This window comes from Sorex araneus, chromosome 1, assembly GCF_027595985.1.
Source record: "Sorex araneus isolate mSorAra2 chromosome 1, mSorAra2.pri, whole genome shotgun sequence".
NCBI lineage: Eukaryota > Metazoa > Chordata > Mammalia > Eulipotyphla > Soricidae > Sorex > Sorex araneus.
The window spans coordinates 65689269-65710072 of record NC_073302.1 but is presented as its reverse complement, the minus strand read 5'-3'; the positions used below and the strand labels follow the sequence as shown (position 1 = coordinate 65710072).

Genomic DNA, 20804 nt, shown 5'->3' with positions numbered 1-20804 from the left:
TAAAATGACTTTTTATGACTGGTAATGTTTTTTAATTTAAAATCTATTAGAATATTAAAGTATTCTTAGGTTTGGTGGAAATAGAAATGGTATAATAATTTTGTGTTTTATCCTTTTTGTCAAGTGTTTAAAAAAGGTTAAAATAAAATCCACCCAGGATTTGGGTGATTGATGCCAGGGATTGAGACTGGCATTAAAAAAAACAAAAACAAAAACACAGAAATCAAAGCATCCAGACAAAAGAAACATATAATCGTGGGTTGCTGAGGTTCTGTGAATGCTGGGAGAGAGGTTCTAGTTCATATGGTGACTCACTGCTCCTGTGACTGAACAGTTTTCTGGCCACTGTCTGACCATTGCCCTTACGCTGTCAAATGTGCGTGGGATGTGAGTGGACACTGAAATAGGTTATATATTTTTTGTTTTTATTTTGTTTTTCTTCTCTTCATTGTCTAACAGAGCTAATTGTCATTGGTTGTCTGGTCTTTGCTTAGTTCCTCTAAGTGGAGTTTGTTGTTGACTTTCTATATTACGTTATTTAGGAATAAATTTCTAAAGACTATAAGTCAAGCTGTTATAAATATAACATTTTATTTTATGTTTAAATTTTCAGGTATGCAATACCCCCAGAACATGGGAAACGGCTTGAAAGACTGGCTCAAGGTAAATTTGTTTTTTGTAGAGATAGGCTTATTGTTCTGTATTTTTACAGTGAGAATGTGTCTTAATTTTATTTTTTCAAGTTATTGTCTTCTTTTTGTTTGCTTGTTTCTTTGGTCTTGGGGCTACACCCAGTAATGCTCTGTGATTATTCTTGGCTTTTCACTCTGGGATCACTCCTGGCCAGCCTTGGGGAAACACCCCTGTTGGTTGTGTGTAAGGCAAACGCCTTACTGTGTTGTCTCTCCAGCCCCAGATATTGTCTTTTAAAGTTCTCTAATTGAAAAATTAATATTTCTCACATTACTATGTAAAAAAATTTTCCACTACGGTAATTTCATGGTTATCTAATTATGCTGTTTAGTATTTGATCAAGTGTTTTCATTTAACCTATTTTTGTTATTACCATTAAAAAATTAAATTTAATGTCATTATGCTGATATATTTTTCCTTTTTTAATGTTACATTCTTGGAATAAATTCCAAAAAGCCCTGATATTGCTGCTCAGGGCGCAAGTGCATATGAGTACTTGGTGTTACCAGATTGTTCCATCATCATAGGGTTGTGTTTAATCTTCTTCTGACCTCCTGGGCTTTCATTTTCCTCAATGGAAGTATGAGGGTGAACAGCCTCAGGTAACTACATAAACATAAATTTTACGCCTTCTTAGATGGGCAATGTTAAAATATGACATTAACCAAAACTTATTTAAAAATGTTTATGCCTTTCTAATCATTAAAGCCTTAGTGAAGAATTCTGATCTTTATTGAAGATTTTATTCTGGGCCTACTTTTATTGGAAGGTAATGCCTTCCTCTGTCTTAAAAATATTCTGCCCTCATCTACTTAGACAATGAGGGAGAATCAGATTCCTTCCCTGTTAATCTTGTCTCCTCTTTCCCTCATCATCCTTACCAAGAAAGAAAGTAGGCTTCTAGTGATTTACTTACAGGGAAAATTAGAGTTCAACTGAGTGACAACTATGGATAATATATTTGACCTATATCTGATTGAATCCTCAGTGAACATTGTCCTTTTAGTCATGTGCTGATCTAAGAAAAGGATGTTGTCCCAGTACTTTGTATGTTTTAAATTAGTAATGAAATAGGGCCACCAGGAAACCCCATTGTTTGACTTGACAGGTTCCCCCCACCTCAAGTCATAATGACATCTAAAAGTTACTTTCATCCAAATTAGAGAAGAGTATTGGAAAGAACAGTTACAGGATTACACTTGTAAGGAACATTATAATTTTGGTTGGTTAATAATAAAGCCTTAGTGTTTTTATAATGTAATACAGTATAGTAAGAATAGCAATGTAAATGTAATCTTGAATTCTGGTCGGTACTATTTCATGAATATTAAGGTGGATGAATCCTGGTTCTAGAAAATAGATTGGAGCCCACCTTAGGAAGTGATTACCATAATCCTTAAATACAGAGATACTGACCTTTATGCTGAATCTATATGCTGAACTCTCCTTTTCTCTATAATAATGATTCTCAGGTCTTCTATTCTCCTCAGCATCAGAGAACTTTTAAAATGGAACCAGTGGAAAATTTGAATATGGAGTCACATGTTCAGATTAACCCTATAAACTGTCAGTAAACTCTTTGATGTAAACTATCTGCAAATGGTTGTCATTTGTTAAATCAGCAAGAAGTCAATAAACTTGAAGGATGAGCAGGAACTTTAAACTGAATTGCATGTTTATTGAAAACTGTTTCATAGCAGTGTTTTGAGAAATGGCAACAGGGTAAAGATCCTTTAAGACTGTGGAGGATTCCCACCTGCTGACCAGATGCCAGCCAAATTAATTGAATTCTGCTAAATAATTAAAATGATAAAATAATGCAGTAAATGTGATGGAGCATTATAGGCTGTCTAGGTCAAGGCAGCACTTGATACATAAAATGAAAAGCAGCCTCGGATATTTTCCATTATCTTGTCTGCACATCATAATTATCACACTTGCCTTTTATGCATGAATGCTTTCATCTTTGGTTTCTATTGAAATCTTGATTGACTGTGGCACCTACAAATATTTTATCTGAAAGACATTAGGCCTGCATCTAATAAAGCTAGGAGTTTGATTTTGCCCTTCAGCTGCTTTCTCATTTATGCAGGTTTTTTCAATATTATGTAGACATAAATGTAATAAAAAGTCTGAAGTGAATTGTTGCAGTTTTTTCACTTGTTATATTCAGCTATAATGCCATTGCATTCTTTCTAATTTTAAGTTTGATATAATCAAATGGAAAATAAAAAGGAGAATAGAGGTATAATATTAAATCACCTATGACAGTTTTGAAGATTTTCAGTTTTTAGAATGTCTAAATCTCATCTACTTTAGAAATAAAACAATCTTTACTGTTCTATTAGGTTAAGCAAAATTGCGATTAAGTTAAATTGAAAATGGCTAACATTTTAAAATAAAGACTGTATTCCATTGACCTCTTACCATGAATAGAATATTAATCTTTAAAAAAATCAAGGTTTCCATTCAAAATTTGGTTACTGGGGAGAGAATAAGTGAACTAGGAATTTGTACAGCTAATTTTGGAAGTGTGAATGATCAATGGGAATATCTTTTCAAGTAACAGTGTGGTAGAACAAAATACATTGGTTGCTGTAGGCCTCAGTTTCCAAAGTTACTTTGCCTATTGCTCCCCTTTCAGAATAAAAAGCATTGTGTTTCCCTGAAAAACACCTTCTTTTAACAAAGGGTCCCCAATTTTTATTTGTTTATGTCACACCCAGTGGTGCTCAGGGAGCACTCCTAGCTGGGGGGCAGGGAGTTGTATGTGGTGCCAGGAATTGAACTAGGGTCCTCCACATGCAAGGCAAGTGCCCTACTCCCTGTATTCTCACTCTGGCCCTGTGCCCCCATTTGAACCTGAGGCTACTTCTGTTCACTACACTAGATAGCTCCCGGATTCTTCTTCCCTACAGTATAACCCACTTGAGAAACACTGCTCTGGATTCTTTTCTTTCTTTTTTTTTTTTTTTTTCTTTTTGGGTCACACCCGGCCATGCACAGGGGTTACTCCTGACTCTGCACTCCAGAATTACTACTGGCTCAGGGAACCATATGGGATGCTGAGAATCGAACCCGGGTCAGCTGCGTGCAAGGCAAATGCCCTATCCGCTTTGCTGTTGCTCTAGCCCCACTGCTCTGGATTCTTTGATTGCTTTTGGGCTTCACCCCAAAGTATTCTGGGTATACTTCTGGCTCTTGCCCTTTGGAATCACTTCTGTGGATTTTGGGGGACCGTGTAGGGTGCTGGAGATTAAATTGGGGTTTGTGGTGTATAAGGCAAAGTCCTACTGCTAGCCCCTGCTATAGATTCTAATATTTACTCATAGCAGATGAATATAATTTTAGTTTTAACTTTTGAAAATGAATTATTTAGAGTTAAAGGAGCCAAATAATAATTAATAGGAACAATTATTCTTATGATCTAGATTTTTTTTAGGTTCTATTTGTTTATTTTTCTCATATGTATATTTAAGTACCTTATAATCTTGAGTTTGATCCTGTGGAGTTTTAGCCTGACGTGCAAGATTTCTTGTTTTGGGAGGTAGATAAAGTCTGTAGGTGGGAGCCAGGCATACTGTGGTATTTCTGAGATCAAATTTTAAATTGGGCATCTATGTTGGATTCTTGTGGTGCCGTCATCAAATCCTTTAAGAGGGTTTGTTCGAAGAGGTATTGGTAAGCTCTGCTATCAAGAGACCAGAAGAGCAGCAACACATAGCAAGTAATTTAAATTTTATGAGCAGATTCAAAAATTGACCAGTTCTTATACCTCTATCTTAGATTAGAAAAATGCACTTTTATCAGCTCTCAAAATGATAAATGTGTCATTCCCTTAAGCATTTATTTAGCTGATGGTCTGACAATATTAAAATGCTTGGTTTGAGAAGTTAATAGATAAAATATCCCTGCCTATAAAACAATCAATTTTAAGGGTTCCCTTAAGCCATTAAAAAAGAAATGCAGTGATACATCCTCTGCTTTGATGCCTAACTCATGCTTTAGACTTGACAATTGGGGTGTGGTGTATTAGGGTATGTTTATTTTCACCTATCTGCTGTCAGCTGAGTTTCATTCATGCTATTCATAGCAAGCAATACAAAACAAATTATCTAGCATCTAGATAATTTGTGGGGCAGGCTTGAGTGATGGTGGGAAAAATTCAGAATAATGGTGGTGGGAAGGTGTAATGGTGGTGGGATTAGTGTTGAAATATTGAATGTAATCAATTAATGTGAACAACTTTGTGAAAATAAAATTAAAAAAATGTTTAAATAGGATAAAAGAGCTAGGTCATAGAACTCAGGCTTAGCATGTGTGAGACCCTGAGTTTGATCCCCAGACTGCATGACTCTGCAGGGTGTTTCTTTTATATTTAAAATAAAAATGAAAAAAAAATAAGGTGAAACAGTTCCCAAATTAATAGTTCCATAGCTTGGTGTTGTTTTTATGTTAGAAGATGCTTAAATTTTTTATATTCAACCATGTGCAATAAATACTAAGGTAGCATATTTTATATGTGGTGTGGAAACAATTCTTAGAAATGACATCACAATCTTATTCTTTTCATAGCTAACATCAGCTAATCAAGTCCTTTTTAAAATTTTTTTATCTCACTTATGGGAAATATTTTTTCATAATTGTGCATGTGGTGATACCTACATACTATAGATCAATAGAGTTAGTTCCTGAAATTCCACAGTTGTAAATCAGCGATAAACTGATTAAATATTTTTCAGAACTACATCTTCTTTTTAAAGATCAAATAAAAAATACTATGAGTAATTTTGTGCTAATGCATTTTAAAATTTAAGTGAAATAGATAATTCTGACAAATGTAAAATTTAGTAAGAATGAAGAGAATTGAGTTTTAACGTGGAAACATGAATAGGCCTATAAAAGTATAAAAGTGCGTTTTATCCTAAGGGAACATTGGCTTTAGGTTATGAAATATCACATAATAGATACTGATTAAGTATCTATTAATAAGTAAAATATTGTGGTATAATAAATATGTAATAAAATAAATATATTTAAAAATAAGAACAAAACACCCACTCAAAAAAAAAGAAATGACATCACAGGTGGGAGTGCATACTTTGCATGCAGGAAGCCTGAGTTTGACCCCTCGCACTGCATAGTCTCCTGAGCACTGTCAGGCAGGAGCAGCTCTGAGATTACTGGACGTGACCCCAATCTCACTTCCTCCTCCCATTCCCTCTCCGTCCTTTACCCACCCCCCTCCCCCCACAAAGTAAATAAAATGGGAGGAAGAATATTCAGGAAATGACAGCCAGCAGGAGGAATATTATGGAAGCTATTTGATTCTAAAGGGTAGTGACTGAGCAAGGGGAATCTCAGTTCACTTGATTATTAGTTTTTTGGGTCTGAAGTCCTTGATTTGCAGAGTCCTGGGTGCCCCATTGTCTCTGTGCCATGTCAGGGAGGGAAAAAGCTGAAATGAAAACTCTGTGGTCTCAGCAGGGTAATGAACAACCGTATGCAATTGCCTAGATCTGTTAAATTGGATGGAAATTTAAATTCTCAATGTTATGCCAGCTGGGTTGAAACAAACAAAAATTGCCCATCACATACTTCCAGTCAGTAAAAACCAATAAAACACAGTAGCCTTCTAATAGGAAAACCACCTATCCTTATATGAGGATTGATATTAATTTCTTCTAGCTCTTCTCTTGGAGGATTCATGAAGCAGTGTTTTTTATCAGTGAAGATGTTGATCTTTACAGGACGCTAAGAGCAGAGTGAAATTTGCAATATGATTTCCTTCCTTCCTTCCTTCCTTCCTTCCTTCCTTCCTTCCTTCCTTCCTTCCTTCCTTCCTTCCTTCCTTCCTTCCTTCCTTCCTTCCTTCCTTCCTTCCTCTCCCTCCCTCCCTCCCTCCCTCCCTCCCTCCCTCCCTCCCTCCCTCCCTCCCTCCCTCCCTCCCTCCCTCCCTCTCCTCCCTCTCCTCCCTCCCTCTCTTTTGTGTTCAGAGCTTACTCTTGGCTCTGCACTCAGAGCCAAGATGCAAAGGCTCTTTCCCCTTATTTACAAAGTGATAAACAGTTGAATTTTTAAATTAATCATTAATAGTAATAATTTTGGTGTGTGTCTACCCATAGAGAATTAAATTTTGATTTTAAAATCTATTTCTGAGACTGGATCTTTGGTGATTTAATAGCAAGTGTTTGTGGTAGTTATGAAATTGGAATTGAAAAAGTTTCTTCATAATTGCTAATATGGGGGATGCAGGAATAGTATAGGAATTAATATACTTGTCTTTCATGCAGCCCTGGCACCACAAGTTTCCATAGGCATCAGGGGATGCATAAATGGAGACCCCCTAACACTCAGAAGACCTGACACTGCAAGGCCCGAGCAGCATCGCATTGTAGGGGTGCACAGGAAGCTGTTGGTTTCTGCCAAGTGCAGAGGACCAGGGCTGGTAGCTAATGTGTATAGAGTGCCTGGCCTACTGTAGGTGTTTAGGAAGCAGTGGCTACTTCTGCTTATCAAGATCACATTTACGTATACTAGTGTGGTGAGGAGCTGTTTCCAGTGTCCTCATTCTGGGCTGAATTCTTGCTCTGCTTCAGGCTTTGAATCCTGTGGACCAGCCATGTGACTTCTGTGAACCTCAGTCTACTCTGTTAAATGGAAAAGCCAGGCTCCCACCTCAGAGGGCAGCAAATGTGTATATTCTAATTTTGCTTCTGATTCTCTGTCAATTCTCGCCTCGTTTCTTCATTTGAGTGGAGAAGTTGCAGTGTTGGCAGATTCCAGGTGATTCAGTCTCCAGAAAATTAATGATCAGGGATATGTGCAATAAAGGAGAAACTGAGAATCCCTTTCCTGACAACGCATAGGACTGAGAGGGGCTTACGTCATGGTGTCCTTTCATCCTTGGGTCCTAGATCTGGTGTAGAGAGGGGGTGGACCATTCCCTTAAATAAAGCCACAGACAAAGCAGCTCCTCTGGACTGAAGGTGAATCCAGACAACTCAAATGAAGTTTCTGGAAGGCCTTATGTGTTGTATTCAGCTTCTAGACAGATAGAAGGAAGGAAGCTCCCTTACACCCATTCACAGTCCAAGTCCCAGAATCAGGCCTCATTGGCCAGGCTGTCACATGTCCTCTGAAGGCACTAAAGTGGTCAGGGCATAAATTGTAGCCATAGAGAGGCTACTAGTCTTTTTTAAAAAATTAATTCTTATATATTTTTTTCCTTTGCATCCCTTCCCTTAATTGTAGTTGTGATGACAGGGTGGGGTGTGTATACTTCGTTGTGGGGCTTGCAGTGCTTGTACACTTTGATGATGCTCATGCACTCTTACTTGTGGTGTGCTGTTGACCACATACTGAGGATCTCTAACAGCAGCGCCACAGAGACCAAACTTATCATGTGCCAGGGATTGAACTCTAGGCTTTTGCCTCCAAAGTAGATAGCCTCTGAACTGTCTCTGAGTCTCTAGGTTTCTTTCATGTCTTACTGGGTGCAACCTCAAGGTTGGAGGTAGGCAGAGACCAAATCGAGAAAGAAGGAAGTCAGGAAACAGAGATGGGAGGTGGCAAAGGCCCGCCCCTCTCCAGTTTTTGCCAATATTGGTCAGATGTCAATATAGACCCTACTAGTCAGGGACAGACCCTACTAGTGCCTGATTGTGGGACCTGAGTTAAAACACACCACATCATCTGTAAGATGGGTGCCCAAGGATTCCCAACTGTATAGACAATTATGGTATATATATATATAAGCATACATAAAAGGGAAGAAGTATGTAAATAAGCTAATGGCTCTGGTTATTTTTAAGCTTATTCTTTAAATTTTACCTTTTAAATTCTATGCATGCACTAAGTAGTTGGCAAAGCTCCTTTTTCTGGCTCTCCTCTGCAGTGGCCTGATCCTGCATGGGATGCCCATATTCCTGTTTTATAAGAGAAAACAGGAAGCTTGCATGTAAGTTACTGTGATTTTTCTTTCACCCTCTCTCTCCTCCCCCACCCCCATCCTTGGCATCATCTAGCTTGCTTTTTGTCTTTTTCTGGTGGTTTTATATACATGGAATCATTCTTGTGTGACATTATGCATTTATCTTTTTCTCCCCCTTGCTTGTTTTACAAGTTATGGCACATATCAGTGCTTTAGTCTTTTTTTTTAAATAGTTAAACAATATTTTATTGCATGAACATGCCACATCTTTATTTATTCGTGTATCTGAACTGTTGAACAGTTGGTTGTTTCTATCTTTCTCCTTTTGTTTTTGTTTTTTCCTTTGGCCACACCTGGCTGTGCTCAGGGTCTGTTCCTGGCTCTCTCTATGCTTAGGTGTCACTTCTGGTAAGTATGCCTTGGTGACCATGCAGTGTTGGGAATTGAACCTAGACCACCTGCATGCTTAGCTTGTACTCAGTCTTTCTAGCTATTTCTCTGGCCCTGTTTCTGCCTTTTGACTATGGAATAGTTTTTCTGTGAATGATCTCATTGGATTTGCTAAAAAATTCCATTGAGGATGATGATGATCATTATGGAAAACAGTATAGAAAACCATTTAAAATAAAAAATGAAAGTACTGTATGGTCTAGTAATTTCATTTTGGAAATTGTACCATTGTATTGAAGAAATATCTTGAGTCCCTATGTCATTTACATTATATTAGTCAAAACATGGAAAGAAGCTAAGTATCCATTTATGGATGAGTGGTTAAAACAAATGTGTTACATATAAAAATGTTGTATATATTATATATTATTTAGTCATGAGAATGAGAGACATTCTACCATTTGTGACAATGTGGTTGAACCTTGAGGGCATTATGTTGAGAAATTAAAGAAAAACATGCTGTGAGATCTGCTGTATGGAGTCTTAAAAATAAAAACAAAACCCAAACTCATAAGGAAAAAGAGAACAGTTAGGGCCAGGGAGATGACTCAGAGGGCTGCAGTACATGCTTTGAGCTGGGAACTCTGAATTCAATCCTGGCCTGCCATGGGGTCTCCAACACTGCCAGATGTTGCCCCCAATCCTTCCCAAAGAGGTGATAAATGGAGGAGGTGGGGGAAGGAAGTTAAAAGGCACACCTAGAAAAGAAATGAAATTCTTCTAATAACACAATGATTCTATTTAATGGTGCTTTATTACATATTTGAAAGTTGTTAAGAGATGAAACTATAAAAATGTATCACAAAAATTATGTGTTGTATTGTTAACTTACAGCGATAATCATTTTTCAGTATATGTAATTGTTATTCTGTATAACGGGAACTTGAACAGTATGAAATGTCTATTATATCTCACAGGTGGGGAGAGGGAGACAAGAACTCAATGAGAAAGGCACTAATTTTATTATAATTGTGCAGGTAGGAAAATTGGGGAGCTGAGAGATTATGGCTCTGTACTCTATGTGTGTTGCAGTTTTGTCTGCCTGGATGAACAAATTTGTCACAATTTTTACTCTTTTTTACTTTGCTGCTCATATGGACAAGGTGAAGCTGGCTCAAGTAATTGAAACATTAGGGCCTTGGTATAAAACTCAGCTCTTCTATTTGCCACCAAGTGAAAGATAGTGTTTATTGGGAGCAGTGAAGGAAAGAGAAAAGTTGGTGCTTAAGAAAGCTTGTATTTTAACATTCTTCCCCCGCCCTTTTAAAAAATGGAATCACCGTGAGATACAGTAATAAAGTTTTCATGATTGAGTTTCAGTCATATAATGATCAAACACCCCTAGTGTGCATTTTCCACCACCAGTGTCCCCAATACCCCTCCTGCCACCCCCATGCTCCCCTTCCTCTGTGGCAGGCACTTTCCTTCTTACTCTTTCTCTACTTTTGGGCATTATGGTTTGCAATACAGATACTGAGAGGCCCTCATCTTTGGTCCTTTGTCTACTCTCAGCAAACATCTCCCATCCTGAGCGATCCCTCCACCATCATTGACTTAGTAGTCCCTTCTCTATCCCAACTGCCTTCTATGTATGTTAACATCCTTTAAGAGAGAATTGGCTGAGATTTATATAAAATTCCACGTTTGTACCTCTCAGTACATACAGTTTTTCATTAGGTTCTCGCAGTTTCCCTACAGGACACGACAGGAAATCACTGCCATTCCAGGGTATTTATGTAGATTTTAATTTATTCTCTCCTAGTAGATTTGTTTTTATGTAAAAATAAACCAAGCGATTTAACATGATAAAAGTAAATGACGCAGACACATGTGCCTGGTTTCTACATGTTTTGTGCCTGGCACGTGACATGGTAAGCATGTGGTGTGATGCGTGTGGGGACTGTTGAGGTGGGGTGCTTGCTACTGTTCCTGCTATGAGGTGATAGAGGGGTCATTGTAGGTTTGTTGCCTCACTGATACTTCTAAATTTTCAAGAGTGTGAGAATGGACTTTTCAGTTGTGCCACCTGGTAAATTAGGAATTTATTATTATTATTTTTTTTTTTTGGCTATAGTCAGGACTTGCTCCTGGCTCTATGTTCAAGGATCACTCCTAGCATTGCTCAAGGGACTATATATGTTTTGCTGGGAATGGCACCTGGATTGATCCCGTGCAGGGCAGGTGACTTAACCCCTTTACTATATTTTCAGCCCCTAGAAAACTTTACAAAATGCTACAATATAGTAATATTAAAATGTAGTAATTTTCGGAGAAAGTGGCCAAATTATTCAAACCATTTAAGAAACATTATCTAGGAAGTAAATATCAGAAGAGACAAAATTATTCCAAAAGTTAAATCTTAGGAATTCTGTTGTTTTTAGCACGTGAGTATGTTATTTGGTGACTTTTGAAAAACTTAATAGTCTTAAGTTGTAGCTTTAGTTAAGCCTTATCTTTCCTTCAAAAGCTTTATAATTTTTTCTCATGACTTCAAAACTCTTCTTTCAATTACTATCAACAAGTCAATAACATTTCTCTAGCAACTGTGGTTCTGAAAGATTTAAACCACCATTTTGTGTCTAATTGCATTCTAGTTATATTGGCTTGCTTATACGTTGCATAGAGTTCTTTTCATAGGCTGGTGCGAGCATGGGTATGAACCCTGTATTACCCTCCAGGTATTTTCAGGTAAAACTCATTTTGAGATACATACTTTGCACATAATTTGTGCAGTTTATGAGGTGTTTTCCAGGGTGATGTAAAATGTAATTCTGATAACTTGTAAATATAAGTTCTCAACCAATGTGAAGTTCTTAATATACTGCAAATTGTCTTCCTTCAGTGGTTTTCCAATTTAAATTAACTTATGACCAGTCACTGCATTCATTGTTCAGGTCCTGATTACAAATCCATATGAAAAGATAATTAAATAGACTCCTCTTTCTTCATTGATTTTAATTTAAAACTTAATTCATGTAGTGCTGCACAAAGTTACAGATTTGAAAAGTTTGATAGACCCATGTGTTATTAAATAGATAGATCAATTGTGTTATTAAAATGTCTCTGTGGGTTGTGTTTGCTGGCTGCTCTGCTGTGGCGTTCTCTGTGGTGAAGGACTTGGACATCTTGTCGTGTGGCTGTGACTGCTACATTAGTGTGGCACAGAGTCTGCATTCTTTCATAGAGTTGCTAGTTAACGTAGCAGTTTCTTTTCTATTTCTGCTTTTGAATATTAACCGTAAGCACAGGGCAACACTAGGTAGTACAGAGCAGAATTATTCCTTTCAGTCATTATAGAACACAAGAACATTTCACTTGTTTTCATTGGCATGTACATAATTGTGTTATTTCTATTTTTCTTTGAATCAAACTCAGAGCCTCACCCATGTCAGGCTTATGCTCTGTCTTTGCCTCTCCACCCAATCCCCTTTTCTGTTTTATAAGAATAGATAATTAAGCAGAACTTACTGATATTTGCAGGTAATTCCCTTCCCTCCCTGTCCTGCCTGCCCTGTCCTGCCCTTCTCTCCCCTTCCTTCCTCTCCCCTTACATACATCAAGGACCTCAAATATATTGAGACAAGTGTTGCTTCTAGAATGATCATTCTTAGGAGTCTGAAATGAGAGATTCCTCTATCAAAATGTATATGATATCTCTTCTAATTTTCCTTAATATTTTGTTCATTCATCAGACATTAAGCAGATTGAATTCATATTTTTTCCAAATTGAAATATAACAGGCTTAGTAATTTTATATGTTCTAAAAACAATAGATCATTTTGTAAAGAAAGCAAATCTCTCAATTAAAATTTTTTCCTTTCTAATTTTTACTATCAAGGAATTTTGCATGTGGACTTGTGTGCATTTGCATAAAACTAATAAGTCTATTAGGACAGAGGTTTAAAAGAAACTACCAATTTTTTAAAATTGCCACATCACTGCTTTTTTTGTTTTGTTTCCATTTAGGTTTTTTCCCTAGCAGTTCTCAAGGGTGTGATGCATTTCTTCGCCACAAGATGACATTGATATCTCCTTCAGTATTGAAGAAATATGGTATTCCTTTTGACAAGGTACCTTAACATTACTCTTCAGCAAATTCATTTTGTTTGTAATATTATACATACATATACACTAAGTTAACATACACTACTGTATCTTTTATTTTCAGTAGAATTTTTGGGATGTGGGGAGAAAATTGTATTCACATTTTATAATAGAACAATTGTTTAAATTCTAATTTGAGTTACTTTCATATTAGGGTATGCCTGGTGAAGGTGGTATGCTGTAAGACTTAACTTGTAAGAATACTGAAAATAAAGTGTATCACATTTGACAAGATGTGGTACCTCTGCATTAAAGTCTTATGTTAGCAATGTCATTTATGTATATGTGACTTTTGAAAAAGAGTAAAAACTATTAATTGTTTGGTTAGTTAGAATCGATGGCTATAGTCCCAGTATGTTGCTTCTACATTTCAATATAATACAATTGAGATTTTATTATGGATAAAAAAATGCCTAATGATTTAATAATGAGATTTCTTCGAAGTATTTTTGAAGATTAAATTCTCTAAGCCTCAGTACATACTAGATTCCTTTTTATATGCAGTCATTGGTAGTTTGGGTCTTGAAATTATTATGGCGTATGAACATTTTTATGAGAAGAAGCTAAAATGAAAAAATGCATTTGACCAGATAACTAAAAGCTCTCTCTGTTGGAGGAGGATTAAGTTCTTAGCTGCTTACAGAAACATTAAAAAAAAAATAACTCCAGTCTCTTCGTTTTTATTTGACTTTCCTTCCCATAATCCTTGCTGTTTTCCACCATAGAGGCTGCTCACTTGTTCTAAATGTTTACTTCTTCTTAATCTCAAACCCCTAGAGAGTCCCACCTCCTTATCCTTTAGTTTTGTTCCAAGAGGAATTTTTGCAAGGACTAAAGAATCTTGTTCCAATCTGAGATGGTGTCCCAGCTCACTCACAGACTGCTCAGGAACCAGTCCTGCACGAGACACACCTGGCAGTCACCACTGATTTATTTTTGTGCTTTTACCTCTGACTGCAAGCAGGCGTTGTAAGTTGCGCACTATTGGGACCCCTCGTGTAGAGGGGTGTGTGCAGTACTGTTCCTGGAACACCAGATAGAGGTGTACCCCCTACTCCCATCCCTGAATGGGCACTGAAGTTTTCACTCTCAGCCACTCATAATGAGCACTTCTTTGGAGGGGTCAAAAACTTGATTAGATACTTTTATGTATTTATTTTTGTCTGACATTTTTACTTTTTTCCCTTTTTAAAAAAATTGAATCACTGTGAAATACAGTTACAAAGCCTTTCTGTTTGAGTTTCAGTCATACGATGATCAAACCAGTGTACATTTTCCACCACCAATGTCCCCAATATTCTCCCCCCCCCAATTCCACCCCTCTCCCTGCCTCTATGGAAGACAATTTCCCTCTTACTCTTTCTCTACTTTTGGGCATAATGGTTTGCAATACAGATACTGAGAGGCCATCATGTTTGGTCCCCAGTCTACTTTCAGCATACATCTCCCATCTTGAGTCGTCCCTCCAACCATCATTGATTTAGTGATCCCTTCTGAATCCCAGCTGCCTTCTCCCACAGTTCATGAGGCAGGCTTCCAACCATAGAGCAATTTTCCTGGCCCTTGTCTCTATAGCCCTTAGGTGTTAATCTCATATGTTATTTTATATTTCACAAATGAGTGCAGTCCTTCTATGTTTGTCCCTCTCTTTCTGACTCATTTCACTTGGCATGGTACTCTCCATGTCCATCCATTTATAAGCAGATTTCATGACTTCATCTTTCCTAACAGCTGCATAGTATTTCATTGTGTAGATGTACCAAAATTTCGATTAGACATTTTTAATTGAAATATTCGTAGGCAGAGGAGGAGTGGGCTACAGTCCTAGAAGACGGGAATTGATTCAGCTGGTCTTTGGATAGTGGTTTGGCAAGATGCCTGGCAGAGGGATTGGTGGATAGATGAGGCCTTTAGAGCATGCTTTCCTCTCTTTGGGGGAGACAGAATTGGGTACCCTCCATCCTGTTCTGAACTAGAGCTCTCCCTAAGTACTATTTTCTAGCTGTCTTGCTTTGCCAGGATCTTGTCTTGTCTTTTGAAGCTTGGTCATTTTATGGATTCTGTTGTAGGTGGCAGGATCATTCAACATTCCCTCCTCTCTCTTCCCATCCGCTTTCCCCCAGCCTGGCTTCTGCTTCCCCACCCCCCGCAAACACATGCACATACCTTGAGGTGTTAAGAAACTACTCCTGGCTCAGAGCTAGGGCTTGGGGGAGGTACCCCTGGTGGTGCTGAGGGTACCATGCTGTGCCTAGAATCAAGACAAGGGCTCCTGCATGCAGAGCATACCTCCAGCCCTTCCAGCTCTCGACCTAGCTCCAATTCAGCTCTCTTTAGGTTTTCATTGGTCAGAGGAATAGCTGTTTTTCTTTTCAGTTCCATGCTCTTTCCACACTTTTTCCACACGCGCTCTCTTTCTCTCTCTCCCTCACATACACACCCGGGCATTTATATATATATATATGCATTTATGTGTATATTTATGAGAAAGTAATATTAATAAGTTCCTAATTCTGCTTTTAGATTTCATTGGTGAAATGAGGTTTTGATCATTACTTAGTCATCTTGTAAAATGAACTTGTTTCGGTCCCTGTATTTTTCTGTCAGTTTATAGAGGCAGAAAGTTTTCCTAAATGGGACTGACTTGTTTCTAGAACCTATACAGAGGCATAAAAATTCAACCCTGTTTAGCAGGAACAAAGTGCTCTTTTCCTTGTGGTAAGATTTCCTAGTAGAGGATCGATGGTAGGATTCAGTGTGGCAGGGGAGGTAGTTTCCTCACCCCAGTGCCACTTCCCCTCCTCTTCCCTCCACCTTTATAGGGCTAGAAGAGGGTAAGTTGGGTGAATTTTGTTTATCACATAGTTTATAAGCACATTTAGAATTAATGAGAGTCAGTGAGATCACGCGAGGAAAGGATCAGGCTCAGAAGGCTGGAACTAGCACTGTGTGGAATGCTGATATGCCATTCTTGGCCTGCCAGGTGGCAGCTGAGTTGCTGCTCACTGCAACAGAACTCTTGCTGGGGTGGCCTGGGGGCAAGAGGGGAGTAAGACAAGCTGAATTTCAGAATTGTTGGGAAAGAAAATATTCCTTCCCACACACAACATTTTAGCAGCCCTGAAATGGACATTGAATTGCAATGTGTGCAACTGTATTTATACAGTATGCCCCTGTGTGTCTGTGCACACATACATATTTGCATATTCATTTCTCAGCATATTAGGAGGGACTGAAATGCACCGTGGTGACCAGAGGAACTTGTAAATAGTAAATTGGTTAATTCAGTAGATAAACTAATAAAAAACTATAAAAATTTGACTTCATTATTTTTCTCACAGCATGTTTTGTGTGTTTTGATTGCTATTAAAGAAATCCAGCTTTTTTTTTTTTTTTTTTTTTTTGCTTTTGGGTCATACCTGGTGATGCACAGGGATTACTCCTGGCTCATATACTCAGGAATTAACTCCTGGCGGTGCTCAGGGGACCATATGGAATGCTGGAAATTGAACCCGGGTTGGCCGCGTGCAAGGCCAACACCCTCCCCACTATGCTATCGCTTCCACCCCAAAATCCAGCATCTTGGGGCCAGAGAGATAGTTGGGACTAAGGTGCTTGCCTCGCATGTGACTTATCCATGCTTGATCTCTGGCATCATGCATCTTCTGAGCCCCTTCTGAAGTGATTCCCGAGAGAAGAGTCAGGAATAAGTTCTGAGCACTGCTGGGTGTGACCTCAAAACCAAACCAAACCCAGAAAAACAAATGTCTTTAATACAGAAAACAGAAATGAAATAAATACATGGTATATGTTTGATTTTAGTCTTTTTACAGATTTACCTATTATCTTAATTAAAAATTACTTTAAAAACACATGCATGTTTGTGCATTTAAATTCTCTTTTAAGTAATATTCTTTCAAAAAATTTATTAAAACACCTTGATTTACAAAGTTGTTCATAATAGAGTTGTTTCAAGCATACAATGTTACAATACCAATCCCTCCACCACTGTGACCTTCCCTCCACCAATGTCCTTAATAATTTCCTTCCATCCCCTAGCCTGCCCTGTTAGCAGGCACAAATAAATTTACTTCATATTGTTTACTCCAACAATTCAAATTACATATATGTATGTATATATATATATATATTTTTTTTTTTTGCCACACCTGACCATGCTCAAGGGTTACTCTTGACTCTGGTCTCAGAGATTACTTATGGCAGTGATGGGGGACCATATGGGGTATCAGAAATTGAAACCTGGTTGGCTGCATGCAAGGCAAGCACCTTGCCTGAGTACTAACTCCCAGGTCCTCAAATAATATTCTTTAGCGGGATTTTTTTGCTAATCAGATGTCTTCTAAGTATTTTGAAAAGAGAATTTTGTGACAACCACAAACTTTTAATTCATAATAAAGTCTGCCCAGGCAGTGTTGAGTTTTTCGGGCTCTAATATCAAAAGTGCCAGTCATATGACTTGTTGTGAATTCAGTTGTGAAATTTTAAAATATGAAACCATACACATTGATTACACTAGTTATAAACATTGGTTGCTATTATGAATAAAATTTATTTGAATAATGAGGCTCATTGAGGATTTGATCAGTTAGTTCCATTACTAGAAGGTAATACACACTGCTTAAAAAAGTCCAGAAGTTTTCCTGAAAAGTTTTGAGGGGAACCAAAGATCTGTGGTATTTCTTTTATACTAGTATAGCTGTGACACATTGCATGATCTCCTCATTTTTCAATAGGAAATATATTGTAATTGTATTTACAATTGGGAAGTCATGTAATTGGAAAATACTGTATGTTTTCTACCCTGAAGATCACCCAGGAGGCTGGAGAATTTATGATCACTTTCCCATATGGCTACCATGCTGGTTTTAATCATGGCTTCAACTGTGCAGAATCTACAAATTTTGCTACTGTAAGATGGATTGACTATGGAAAAGTTGCTAAATTGGTAAGTCATGCCTCACAAATAAAGCCTAAATTAAATGTGTATCCTGGTTATTGTAGTGAGAAAGCTGAGATCACATACAGTCTTATTTTTTTCTTATTGACCTGTGCCTCTCATCATGATCATTTATTTCAGACTAGTATATTTATCTTGCATAGTTTATATCACCACTTGAAGCTACATTTTTCTGTTTTGAGATTAAAGTGGAAATGATTTACATTAAAAATTAAGGCTGCTTCCTCTCTTAAGGCTACCAATTTTCTTTTCGAAAATTTTTTTTATTTTGTAACTCCATGTGAATTTGCTGTATTTTCAACACATGGCTTAGAAACAGTATTTATAGAGGAGAGTGGCTAGTGATACTGTGTCAACAAGCAGTTGAGAGGGGATGGTTAGGAAGAAACATTTGAAACATTCCTCAAAGCAGAAAGGAGTTTTATAAAAATAATATGATGGAACTGTTTAATGAAAAATACATCTTTATGTTAAATTTGGCTCAAAATCTTATATTTCATGCCCAGTAGATCTAATTTAGTTTATAGATGATGTGTTTTCATTCACAAACAGCAAACTTTGTTAAGCTTAGTTCCTACCTGTGGTTTGAAATAGAGGATACCTTCAAAGTGATGGTGGCTTCTGTTTGATTGTTACTTCTCCTGTGACTTGTTTTTGTTTCATTTGCTTTCTGTGTTTTGGGCTGCACCGTGGAGTTCCAGGCTTATTCCTGTTCTGTGCTCACTGATCACTCCTGAGGGAGCTCAGGGGCCCTATGGGGTGCAGGGAACCAAACCAGGTTAGCCGTATACAAGGCAAGTGCTAACCGTCTGTACTATTGCTCCAGCTACTCCTATGACTTTGGAGATAAAGGAAGATTCAGGCTGGTGGAGTGCAGCTTCTATTGATGCCCTGTGTTTTATGGAGTATGTAAAATAGACATAGAGTTACCAGAAAATGGTAACACATACCTTATGTGACTTCTTAGCCACTGCTTGGCACAAGTGAGCATTACTCATTCTGAATTGATCAAACTTGCATGTAGAACTTTGGGTGAGGTTGGATAGAAATATATCCAGGGAAGGCAACTCTAGGTTTAATTTATAAGTATACCTTGAAAATCACACACTATATTAAAAGCAGAGCTCTTTGGCAGCTCAGGGATCATTTGAAGGAATTCTTTTGTTTTTTTTGAATGAATTCTTGACATAAAAGAAAGCAGCTGCTATTAGAAGACTTTTCGAGTTCTGAGTAATTTCTATTTATGAGGGGTCATTTAGAAAGGAACAGAATTGAACAACTTTTCCCCATTACTCATTCTGTATTATTACAATAAGCCTAATAAAAATAGAAAACTCAGTGTGTACCTTGGCTACTACTGCAGTGCTTTTGTAGACGTTATACATCTGCACTGAACAGCCTGGCCTCAAGGCTCTAACAAGGTATGGTATTTTATGGTTCGCATCTTTAATTACTGACATTCTAAGTCAGCTATCACAGCTGTTCAGCGTCAACAAAAAAACTACTTGGTGCTTGTTGACTACAAGTTTCTGATCTAATTTATGAGTCATTGGCTAAAATAGCTTCCTCCTGAGGCTAAAATATTCTGATAAAGTAACAGAATTGTTTGGGGATGTGTGTTCAAATTTCCACGTGGATGTTCAGTGAGAGTGGGCTGGAGAGGTCTATGGTGGTAGCCTTGGAAATCTCCACCTGCAGGACCTAGATTGATGGGATTGTTGCAAAAGCAGGACACTGTGCTTAGGAGGTTTGCACCGGAGTGACTGGAGTGGGGCTCTCCGCTTCTAGCTTGTGGTGTTAACTCTAGGAAAGTTACTTACTGTTTCTTCTTAAATCAGAAATGTGTTTTCATCCCATAGATTTGTTGGAAGGAGAAGAAAACCAGAGGTAATGTAAATAGTCAGCAAAGCTTTTGGTCCCATCATGCCATTTAATAATGTTCATGTCTGTCTGGGTTCTGAGTACAGAATTTTCAATGGCTGTGATACTGGTCGGGCCAGTCAGTTTAGATGTTCTTAATTGGATATGTTTGAGGTGTGTTTAATGTGTCTCCCTTCCTTTGGTAAGTGGTGCTGCTCTGTATATTCATTTTTTTATTGCTGTAGTCTCTACATTTTAGAGCAAGCAGTCTGCAGAATGCCCTTTATTATCACATATTGCAGGGCTTATTAGAACATGGATATCCTTGTCGTTGGAGATGTCCAGTGGAGGAGGCTAATGAGAGTGGAGGGAATCTGCCTGCCTCAGAGGGTTTTAATGAATAATTTACATGTTGCTGTATTGTGATTCTGTTTTGAGTTATATAGCTAATTTTATTCTGCATAAAAATTAAAACAATTTGTGATGAGTATAGTTTCGAATGTCCCATTTAAAGCATTCTTATATCCCTTACTATTATTTTTTTGACTATTATCAATTAAGTTCTTTGGTGCTGCAGTGTATTCTGATGGCATTTTCTTGTGGCTTTTGGTGTCTTATTTGACATTTGATTGGCTTTTATGTATCTTTAGGTAATCTTATTAATTCATTGTGTGGTGTGTGCCTACTACATAGATATTAATTCTAAGAATTTTCAAATTGCATAATTAATTTGCATTCTTCTGGGGACAGATTTAGTATTTGGGTATTAATTATAAATTACACTTA

At 37.6% G+C, this 20804-nt stretch overlaps 1 protein-coding gene across 3 annotated transcripts in view; it reads left to right on the top strand.

Annotated features, from left to right (window-relative positions):
- Nucleotides 1-20804, top strand: part of KDM4C (lysine demethylase 4C) — a 432788-nt gene that overhangs the window by 101633 nt on the left and 310351 nt on the right. For all 3 annotated transcript variants that reach the window (XM_055145808.1, XM_055145803.1, XM_055145813.1), the window contains 3 exons: nt 614-663; nt 13043-13146; nt 18009-18146. In XM_055145808.1, the coding sequence (XP_055001783.1) occupies nt 614-663; nt 13043-13146; nt 18009-18146 (292 nt within the window). The remainder of the gene's footprint in view (nt 1-613; nt 664-13042; nt 13147-18008; nt 18147-20804) is intronic.